This window comes from Hyla sarda, chromosome 8, assembly GCF_029499605.1.
Source record: "Hyla sarda isolate aHylSar1 chromosome 8, aHylSar1.hap1, whole genome shotgun sequence".
Classification (NCBI taxonomy): domain Eukaryota; kingdom Metazoa; phylum Chordata; class Amphibia; order Anura; family Hylidae; genus Hyla; species Hyla sarda.
In genome coordinates, this window is record NC_079196.1 from 141,335,651 (window position 1) to 141,347,050 (window position 11,400).

An 11,400-nucleotide genomic window follows, 5' to 3' on the forward strand; every position below is an offset into this window, starting at 1 on the left:
CAACGAGCAATTATTCCAGTTCAACCCCACTCACCAGGTTTCATCAGCAACCTATTTCTGGTAAAAAAAGAAAGACGGGGGTCACAGACCAGTGATCAATCTGAAATTGTTGAACAACTTAGTGGTCTATCGCCACTTCAAAATGGAGGGCATTCACTTACTAAGGGACATTTTAATGAAACACGACTGGCTAATAAAAATAGACTTAAAGGATGCATATCTAACAGTTCCAATTCATCCTTCTTCCCAAACCTTCCTTCAATTCCTGTGGGAAGACCAGAGATGGCAATTCACTTGCCTCCCTTTCGGCCTGTCATCAGTCCCGTGGTGCTTTACAAAACTAATGAAACCAGTAGTTGCCTCTCTCAGAATTCGAGGAGTTCGTCTTATCATCTATCTCGACGATATTCTCCTTATGGCCCAGTCAAAAGAGTTACTTTTGCTCCACATGAGTTGGACTCTGACTCTTCTGACTCATCTGGGTTTTCTTATAAATCACAAGAAATCAGTTTTAACCCCTTCTCAAGATCTGGAATTTTTAGGCTTCATGATCAACACCCAGTTGACCACTCTGAGCCTTCCCCCAAGAAGATTGAAGACTATTCGGAAGGAAATCCGACAAATTCTCCGCAAGGACATAATTTCCTTGAGGACGATAGCTCGAATAGTGGGGCTCTTATCAGCCTCGATCCAGGCCATCTTCCCAGACCCTCTTCATTACAGGGCTCTCCAACGTTTAAAGATTCGCAATTTAAGAGAAGGTCTCCGTTATTCAGACGAGATTCCCCTATCTTCAGAGGCCAAAGAAGAACTTCTTTGGTGGCTCGCTCACATAGATGCCTGGAATGGCAAGGCAATCTTCCATCCGAATCCAGACATCATTATAGAATCGGATGAGAGTCTTTCCGGATGGGGAGCTCACTGCGGTTCTCTTTCGACTGGGGGAAGTGGTCCCCAACAGAGGCCCAATTACACATAAATTGTCTGGAACTGCTGGCAGGATTTTTTACATTAAAAAGTTTTGATAAAAACTCCTCCCATTGTTGTGTCCTCCTTCGCATGGACAACATTTCCGCTGTCCAGTACATCAATCACTTGGGAGGTACAACATCCAAGATTCTTGCGGACTCTGTCAAAGATTTGTGGCATTTTTGTCTGGACAGACAGATAACCCTGAAAGCGGAATATCTACCTGGAATTTCCAATTCAGTAGCGGATTGGTATTCTCGCTACCTTACAGATTACATCGATTGGAAGCTTCTCTCCCCAATCTTTCAGGAACTCAATTCTCTATGGGGTCCTCTTCACATGGACCTCTTTGCCTCCCGTCTGAACTGAGTGTCTCTATTGCCTCTATTTTTCTCTATTGCCTCTATTTTTCAGTTGGCGTCCAGACCCTGAAGCTCTAGGCGTAGACGCTTTCCTGCAATTTTGGCCTCAGAAAACCCTATACGCGTTTCCTCCGTTCAATCTCATCCTTCGAGTCTTATTCCAAACCGCAATTCAGAAATCTACTCTGGTTCTTATCACTCCTCTTTGGCCAACTCAATTGTGGTTTCCCCAAATCCTACATCTCCTCATAGACCTTCCTTGTCTTCTTCCATCCACTCACGATCTTATCCTAGATCCTCAAGGGAATTGTCATCCTTTGATAATGTCAGACCAACTACTTCTGGTGGCTTGGATGATTTCGGGTCACCAAGATCTAATCTCCAATTTTCAAAATCGACTCAAGACATCCTTTCAGATGCATGGACCCCGGGTACCAAATCAGCTTACCGATCAGCCTGGGGAATTTAGTCTCATTGGTGCGATCAACGACATCTGGATCCCTTAAGAACATCTATATACCACATCTTAAATTTCTTATCAGCCTCTTTTGATGCTGGCAAAGCCTATATACCGATTAATCTCTATCGTTCAGCAATTTCTTCTAAACACCTTCCGATAGATTCCATTCCGGTGGGTAAACACCCTTTAGTTTGTCAACTCCTTAAAGGTATTCGCTTTCGCAGACCTCCTGTACCTAAATATACTTCTACATGGAATATAAATATTATTCTCGACATGTTCATTTCTTGGGAAGATAATGATTCTTTATCATTAAAATTCCTATCATTCAAACTTACCACTCTCTTATGTATTATTTCGATTAAAAGAGTCTCCGACGTAAGATCAAGGCGTTGTTTTTTCCATATATCGGCGTACGAAAACAAATCTCCATTCTGTTTTTTAGCCTTCTTTTCCTAATCAGGAGAAACTTTGCATAGTCCGCTGTCTCCGTTCCTATGAATCCAGAACTGAACCTCTTCGAGCTCCATCATCTTCCCAATTATTGATTTCCTTTTGCAAACCTCACGCTCCCGTATCCTCTCCCACTCTTGCTAGATGGGTCAAACAAACCATGCATTTAGCCGGTATCGATATATCCAAATTTACGACTCATTCTACCAGAAGTGCAGTCTCAACCAAACTTTTCCAATCTGGCGCTTCCCTTTTGGATTTGTTAAAAGCGGCCAATTGGTCTTCTGATTCTACTTTCAAAACCTTTTACTTCAGACCTGAATCCCATGTTTCTATGTTGTTATTGCAATGGTCACTTATGTCATGTCGCATTTAGGAAACCCCTATGGTGCCAGAACAGCAAAAAAAAAAAAAAAACCCCAGATGGCATACTATTTTGGAAAATACACCCCTCAAGGCACATAACAAGGGGTCCAGTGAGCCTTAACACCCCACAGGTGTTTGACGACTTTTCGTTAAAGTCGGATGTGTAAATGTAAAAAAGTTTTTTTTCCCAAATTTACCATTTTTACAAAGGGTAATAGAAAATACCCCAAAAATTTGTAACCCCATTTCTACGGAGTATGGAAATACCCCATGTTAGGACGTAAAATGCTCTGTGGGCGACCTACAGTGCTCAGAAGAGAAGGAGTCACATTTTGCTTTGGGAAAGCAAATTTTGCTGAAATGGTTTTTGGGGGCATGTCGCATTTAGGAAGCCCCTATGGTGCCAGAACAGCAAGAAAAATTACATTTTGCATTTTCATGGACCACCGTTCCAAAAATCTGTCAAACACCTGGGGAGCGTAAATTCTCACTGTACCCCTTATTACATTACATGAGGGGTGTAGTTTCCAAAATGGAGTCACTTGAGGGGGGTTCCATTGTTCTGGCACTATGGGGGCTTTGTAAACACACATGGCCTTCAATTCCGGACAAACTTTCTCTTCAAAAGCCCAATGGCGCTCCTTCTCTTCTGAGCATTGCAGTTCGCCCGCAGAGCACTTTACATCCACATATGGAGTATGTTCTTACTCAGAAGAAATGGGGTTACAAATTTTGTGAGGCTTTTTTTTTTTTCCTATTTTCCCTTGTGAAAATGAAAAAATTTTGGGTAACGCCAGCATTTTTTTTTCATTTTCCCATCCAACTTTAAATGGTAACTTTCATTAAAGCTATTGCACTCCTTATGGTAAATAAAAAATATTTCTATATACTTTGTTTAAAAAAAATGAAGTTTTTTATGTTTTATTTGTGCTTAAAAAAGCTCAAGAGCACATTTCCCCACCTCATACACAGACTTTGGACCAAAGTCCAAACAGAGGAAGTGTATCCTGGAGTGCTGAGGGGGGGTCCAACCAACAGCATATGGCAGGTAAGTGTGAAAGGAGCTATGATTGGATGAGGCTGGACACCCCCCCCCCCCCCTCAGTTCTCTAGGCTGCACTTCCTGTGTTTGGGCTTCGGTCTAAAGTCTGTGTATGAGATGGGGGTAAATGTGCTCTTTTTTAAGCAGAAATAAAACATTGAAAACTTAATTTTTTTAAACAAAGTATATTAGAAATATTTTTTATTTACGATAAGGAGTGCAATAGCAAAAAAAAAATTTTTATGAGAGTTACCATTTAGCGAAAATTTGTCAAACATCTGTGAGGTGTTAAGGCTCACTTGTTACATTCCGTGAGGGGTGTAGTTTCCAAAATGGAGTCACAAGAGGGTATTTATTGTTTTGCGTTTATGCCAGAACCACTGTAAAATCAGCCACCCCTGTGAAAATCATCAATTTAGGCCTCAAATGTACATAGTGCACTCTCACTCCTGAACCTCGTTGTGCGTCCGTAGAGAATTTTACGCTCCACATATGGGGTATTTCCGTACTCAGGAGAAATTGTGTTAAAAATTTTGGGGGTCTTTTTTTTCCTCTTGTGAAAATGAAAAGTATGGGGGCAACATCAGTATGTTAGTGTAAAAAAATAAATAAATAAAAAACATTTTTTACACTAACAGGCTGGTGTAGACCCCAACTTTTCCTTTTCATAAGGTGTAAAACGAGAAAAAAGCCCCCCAAAATTTGTAACGCAGTTGCTCTCGAGTACAGAAATACCCCATATGTGGCCCTAAACTGTATCCTTGAAATACGACAGGGCTCCGAAGTGAGAGAGTGCCATGCGCGTTGAGGACTTAATTTGGGATTGTATAGGGGTATTCTACGCCAGAGATTCCCAAACAAGGTGCCTCCAGCTGTTGCTAAACTCCCAGCATGCCTGGATAGTCAGTTGCTGTCTAGGAGTTTGCACTTTGGTGGAAAATTTGCCGCAGCTCAAACTTGAAGCAGGAAACTCACTGTAAACCCTGTTGCAAAACTACAACTCCCAGCATGCACTGACAGACCGTTCATGCTGGGAGTTGTACTTTTGTAACAGCTCGAGGCACACTCAGTATTTTCCAACCAGTGTGGCTCCAGCTGTTGAAAACTACAACTCTCAGTATGTACTGGTCGCCGAGGGACATGCTGGGTGATGTAGTTATGCAACAGCTGGAGATACCCAACTACAACGCCCAGCATGGAGAAAGAGCCGTTTGCTGTTCGTGCATGCCAGGAGTTGTAGTTTTGCAAGATTTAGAGGGCCACAGTTTAGAGACCACTACACAGTGATCTACAAACTGTGGCCCTCCAGATGTTGCAAAACTACAAATCCCAGCATGCCCAGAAAGCAAACTGCTGTGTGGGCATGCTGGGAGTTGTAGTTTTGCAAGATCTAGAGGGCCACAGTTTAGAGACCACTGCACAGTGATCTCCAAACTGTAGCCCTCCAGCTGTTGTAAAAGTACAAATCCCAGCATGCCCAAACAAACAGCTGTGTGGGCATGCTGGGAGTTGTAGTTTTGCAACATCTGGAGGGCTACAGTTTAGAAACCACTGTATAGTGTTGCTATGTTGCTAGGCAACAACTCACTGCCCGTTCTGCCCAGACTACAGTGGGTAGGCAGAGTGGGGGAATCAAACTTCAACCCCCCCCCGATCTGCTATTGGTCGGTCACTTCTGACTGACCAACAGCAGGGATATCCCTCCTATCCCTTCAGGGGGGGGGGTGTCTTGGACACTCCATATGCCCCTTATTTTCCGGGTCACCGGAGACCCGTATGACCCGGAATCGCCGCAAATTTGCGGTGGTCACCGACATTGGAGGGTCTAAGGACCCCCCAGGGGTCTGCACGGGGTGCCTGCTGAATGATGGGATGGTCCGGTCCCCGCCCGGTGAGTGGCGGCGATCGGGATTCCCACGGGTGTACAGGTATGCCCTGGGTCCTTAAGTACCAGGAAGCCAGGGTGTACCTGTACGCCCTTGGTCTCTAAGTGGTTAAAAAAAGTATTGGTACTCATGCTCGGTCTTAAAAAAAAGTCTGGAAAAAAAAATGGTAAGGGGACATCCCTAATAACTAGATTTATTTGGCATGACTATTTGTCTTACAAGTAGAGAATTTCAAATCTAGAGAAATGCAAAAAAACACTGCATGTCTAAACAAAATGTACTACTAATATAAAGTACAATATGTCACAAAAAACCTCAAGCATAAAAAAACTAAAAAAGTCAATTCTAGTTTTCACAGTTCACCAGTTTGTACGAAGGCGTACAGTAAGTATTCTAGTTTGTATAAAGTAAATAAACAACAGAGAGAAGGGAGCTATTTGAAAAAATACACAATAAATCTTTATTGAAGAAAATTTACACATTCAAAGCAGTGTATGAATAAAAACATTATAAAACAGGAGGAATAGACGACAAAGAGGCGGCAAAACCTGGGACAAAACACTTGTCAAGCAGTAATGGATATAATTCATAAAAGTACCATGTAAACAGAAAGATGTATAGCAGCTGAAAATTTAAGTGTGCAAAATGGCAGGGAATCTGGACAACATAAGTCCTAAAGTGCAGGTGCAATTCACTATCTGCCACAATAAGCACAAGAGTAGTGAAGCTGAACAAACATCATTTACAACTATTACATACCAAATTATGTAAAGAAGTACTGCAAGTCCCAGGATGCCGCCACCCCTGAGATATGGGAAAAGGATATTTCAGACAGAAAAAGTAAGAAATTTATGAGAGATTCAAATGATGTAGCAGTAGGTCGTGTCTACAAATGGCCCCGCCCACAACCAGATAATAATCGAGGGGGCCCGAGATCTCGTTCTAGATCTAGCTCTATCTCTTCAATGTCTTCAGCAAGTGAGAGCAGCTCTGGGCATGGGCGATTTAACTATCGTAATCGTCAACTGAAAAGGAAAAATGAAATTCCTCAAACCTCAGTAAAACGTAAACCAGAATCACAAGCTGGACTAACTCCTGGAGACGCTAATCTCAAGGTAATCAATCTATCTAGCTATCAATTTTCTGAAGTTGATCTGTCAGTTCTTGCCAAAGGTTTAACCTTTTCACCATCCGCCAACTTTGATCTCTTTACAGCAGTAAAGGACCTACATTTATTTGCACGGTCACTGATTTTTAAAAAGTGGTTTCACAGAAGGGAATTGGAGGAATTCTCAACAGTAGAAGAAAGGGCAGCACTTTGTATTTTGGATGAACTGTTACTGGAACAGGACACACCCCTAGAACAGCAGGTACCTCAGAGTATTAAAAAACGATCCCAAAAATTCCTCCCATTATCTGTATGACCACCTGTTGAACTATTTGTAAAATTAGTAACAAATGAATTTCAAAAATTGGCCAAAACTATTTGTAATGATAATCTAACACATCAACAGCAAGAGTCACTTAGACGTCTTTGTAGTCTACCTGACATTGTGTATAAACCCACAGATAAGGGGGGCAATATAGTGGTGTGGCCCCAAAAAATGTATGAGGCTGAGGCATACCGTCAGCTGAGAGATCAAGAAACTGACCTATAATCCCTTGTCTTCTTTCCAATCTAGTCTGCACCACATCTTGGATGCGGCAAAAACAGCTAGTACAATCTTTAAGGAAATGGCTGATGTGTTAAAAGTTACACACCCTATGATACCCACGTTATATTTATTACCTAAGGTGCACAAAAATCAGACACGCCCCCCAGGTAGGCCTATAATTTCTGGGAATTCCAGTCTCACTGAAAATGTGGCAAAGTTTATTGATTGTAAGCTTAAACCACTCGTTGAATGCCTACCTTCCATCATCAGAGACACCACTGAACTACTACAAAGGATTGAGGGAATCCATCTAGAACCGGATACCCTATTGGTCACTTTAGGCATCGAGTCATTGTATACCAGCATTCGACATACAGACGGCATTACAGCACCACAATTTTTCCTGGAAACCCGCAGTTACTCACAAGACATGGTGAGATTCATTTTCATTTGTTAGAATTCACTTTAACTCACAATTTTTTTACGTTTAACGGGTCTCTCTTCCTGCAGCTCCAGGGGACAGCCATGGGGGCGGCCTGTGCGCCGTCCTACGCTAATCTGTTCCTTGGGGCCTGGGAGAGGGACCTGTTCCTGGCGGATCATGGGGACGTCTCGATGGATCGCGTCCTATTTTGGGCGCGCTACATCGATGACGTCCTCATGATCTGGCAGGGTGATTCTTTTCAGTTAACTCAGTTTATTTCATTTTTGAACCAAAACTGAAGGAACATCCGGGTGACATACAGCCACGATGCTAACCGTGTACAATTTCTTGATGTACTCATAGAGCGTGACTCTACTGGACATCTACAGACCAACGTATTTCGTAAAGAGACATCGGTAAATTCTTACTGACATGCTTCAACGGCACATCCTCCACACATGATAAGAGCAGTACCTTACGGGCAATATCTTCGGGCCAGGAGAATTTGCTCCACTGAATCGACATTCCATCAGCAGGCAGATGATTTAAGACAACGCTTTAAGGACAGAGGATATAGCAATCGGAATATCAAGAAGGCCTACAATCGTGCTAAAGTTCAACAAAGATCCCAACTTCTACGACCTAAACAACCACTACCTACTAATGAGCAGGTACGTTTTGTCACTAAATTTAATGTACAGTGGCATCAAATGTACCAATGTATGGAGAAGTTCTGGCCCATACTGACGGTTGATCCCATTTTAAAACAGTATGTGACAGACAGACCAGCAATAACGGCACGTAGAGTGCAGAATCTCAAAGATATGTTGGTTAAAAGTGAATATATCCCTATACCATCACATCCATTTGGGATAGTGAATCAGCGGTTAGGGTGTGTACCATGTGGACGGTATGTGGCCTGTCCAAACATTGAGCGAACTTCTGTTTTTACAGATTCTTCAGGCTCAAGACAATTCTCTATTCGACACTTCATCACCTGCTCAACAAAAGGTGAAACAGGTGAAAATCTATTATGCAACTTGCCCTTGTACCAAGATATATGTGGGACTTACCACTCGGGCCATGAAAATCCGTGTAAGGGAGCATGTGTGGGACATCAATCTGGCACGGGCAACAGAGGTCTTAGAAGATCTGAAACCGTTAGCGAAACATTTCAAGCAAATGCACAACTGTGACCCTTCTATATTAAAGATCCGTGGAATCGACCACATAGACCTAGGTATGCGAGGTGGGGATATCGGGAAAATACTGGCCCAATGTGAGAGCCGGTGGATCTGGCGCCTCAACACTACTCAACCATGTGGTTTAAATGAGGTTCTTAGCTTTGCTCCCTTCTTGTGATTAGGATGAAGATTGTTTCTCTGACTGACCCCCCTCTTAGATGGTTTCCTTGTAACTAGTGGTTTTCATCTTTATTGTATGGACAGGTTCTGTTCAATTTTATTTGGTTTTAATGCAATTGTCTTTTTCTTTCTTATGTTTTTCCAGATTATGTCACAGTGCTATGTTTTCTTCTCATGAGAGTGTTTATGAATATGGAATCGTACTCCTCGGATCCCTGATATATCTCTAGCCAACCATTAGACATATTGACTTGTTTATTCCTTTTGGGATGGAGCGGCATAGGGGCTCTTGAAATGTTCATTGGAGCATGTTAATATATATTTTTTCACAATATATTTGTCACTTCACCTCATGTGTGCTGCACTTTTTAAGTTTTTTCACGCTTTTTTGCATGTCTTTGCCACTTATTACGTTGTTGGTTGGCCTCCGCGCATGGTTGTATGTGCACTACATCCATGCGATAAGCGGTGGTCGCCCAACAATTACTGTACATTAATGTGTTAAAATGATCTTATTTATATATATTCTTTCATCCAATATTCACTTATTAATATTATTTTTATTTATGTATGGTTATATTTTACACCACATAATTTTACCCCCAAATACACATTCTTCTCACTCCTTCACACATATAATATATATCTATATCTATATATATATATATATATATATATTTTTTTTTTTTTATATATATATTCTTTTATTTACCTACACCATCATCACTTATTAAATTTATTCATTAATTGTTATTTACATCACATACAATGTTATTATTTCCCTTCATATCATCGCACTTCATATTCATTTATCTATATTTTCTTATGTATATGTGTATGTATATATATTTGTATATATATTTGTATGTATGGGTACAGTGTATTTTTATATATATTTTCTTATTAATGTAAATTTTGTATATTTTACATATATGTGAAAGATGTACTATCTTTCCTTTTTTCTTTATGCCTATATATATACACATATATTGTTTCATATTAATATTTATTTTTATTATGTTGCCCTTTTATATTAATTACTATCGTATTTATGCTGCATCTCTTTATCCCATTTTGGTTTAATTCTGGAGCACTTAGTACTCACTTTATCGTCAGTACTGGGTGCGATACCTTGATTTACCCACTAGGGGTCCTCGGTATACTTTTCCCTTGCGAACGCGTCCTGCTCTGTCCCTCCCCGGCCGCCGTACTCCCGGATCTCGCATCTCTATGTGCCGCTCATGTGACTTTGTTGCATGGGCGTCACATGACGCGGGCTTCCGGGATGCGGCCGCCGGTGATGGCGCAGAGCGGATCGCTTTATACAGGTGTTAGAGGTTAGTAATCCGTACATTTGCTCTGTGATTGGTCATATATTATATAAATACCCATAGTTGCTTGGATGCCGTCACCCCCGGATGAAGGTCAGCGGACCAAAACACGTGTAGGGGTGGCGGCATCCTGGGACTTGCAGTACTTCTTTACATCATTTGGTATGTAATAGTTTGATGTTTGTTCAGCTTCACTACTCTTGTGTTTATTGTGGCGGTTAGTGAGTTGCACCTGCACTTTAGGACCTATGTTGTCCAGATTCCCTGCCATTTTGCACACTTAAATTTTCAGCTGCTATACATCTTTCTGTTTACATGGTACTCTTATGAATTATATCCATTACTGCTTGACAAGTGTTTTGTCCCAGGTTTTGCCACCTCTGTCGTCTATTCCTCCTGTTTTATAATGTTTTTATTCATACTCTGCTTTGAATGTGTAAATTTTCTTCAATAAAGATTTATTGTGTATTTTTTCAAATAGCTCCCTTCTCTCTGTTGTTTATTAAATTTTTTGGAGTCTAGTTGGCTTTTTTTGTTACAATAATAGGGCTCTCCAATGGTACAGCATCCCATCTCTCATTTGAGAAATTACTTTAGTTATTTTCCCATTGTTGTGTCTATTGTGGGTGGATGTTTGTATGTGCCCTAGATATATAGAAATCGTCGATGCATGTTTTCTGTATTCTAGTTTGTATAAAGGCGTTCAGTAAATATTCTAGTTTGTACGAAGGCGTTTAGTAAAAACTGGTTTTAACTAGGAAAAAACAGTCAATACTAGTTTTTACAAAGGCATTTATTCAAAACTAGTTTTCACTAGGGAAAACCAGTTTTAACTAAAAACTAGTTCAAAAAAATAAAGGGAACACTAAAAATAACACAATGTAACAAAAAGATAAAGGGGAACACTAAAAACAACACAATGTAACTCCAAGTCAATCACATTTCTGTAAAATCACACTGTCCACTCGGGCAGTAAGACTGATTGACAATCAATTTCACATGCTGTTGTGCAAATGGAATAGACAACAGGTGGAAATTAGTCAATTAGCAAGACCCCCCCCCCCCCCCCCAATGAAGGAGTGGTTCTT

General features: G+C 41.0%; 1 protein-coding gene across 5 annotated transcripts; it reads left to right on the top strand.

Annotated features, from left to right (window-relative positions):
* Positions 1 to 5,202: 5,202 nt before the first annotated feature.
* LOC130284811 (uncharacterized) lies at positions 5,203 to 9,592 on the top strand. 5 transcript variants are annotated; one of them, XR_008847148.1, is made up of 4 exons: positions 5,203 to 7,360; positions 7,464 to 7,626; positions 7,981 to 8,857; positions 9,127 to 9,592. XR_008847148.1 is itself a non-coding variant. In XM_056535600.1 (4 exons), exons 2-4 carry the CDS (start codon positions 8,076 to 8,078, stop codon positions 9,198 to 9,200), a joined length of 573 nt encoding a protein of 190 aa, XP_056391575.1. In that variant the 5' UTR covers positions 5,203 to 7,626; positions 7,981 to 8,075; the 3' UTR covers positions 9,201 to 9,592. The 5 variants fall into 5 exon arrangements, 3 of the variants coding, with proteins under 3 accessions (XP_056391575.1, XP_056391573.1, XP_056391574.1); XR_008847149.1 differs by having other exon boundaries at positions 5,203 to 6,908; XM_056535600.1 differs by having other exon boundaries at positions 5,203 to 7,626; positions 7,981 to 8,288; positions 8,572 to 8,857.
* The last annotated feature ends 1,808 nt before the right edge of the window (positions 9,593 to 11,400 follow it).

What these genes read in the sequence shown, in the direction of transcription:
- LOC130284811 (XM_056535598.1), top strand. Translation starts at nt 8,076, where the DNA reads ATGATAAGAGCAGTACCTTACGGGCAATATCTTCGGGCCAGGAGAATT. An exon ending in CTCAACAAAAGGTGAAACAG is followed by an intron (nt 8,638 to 9,126) that starts GTGAAAATCTAT and finishes ATGTTTTTCCAG; the next exon opens with ATTATGTCACAGTGCTATGT.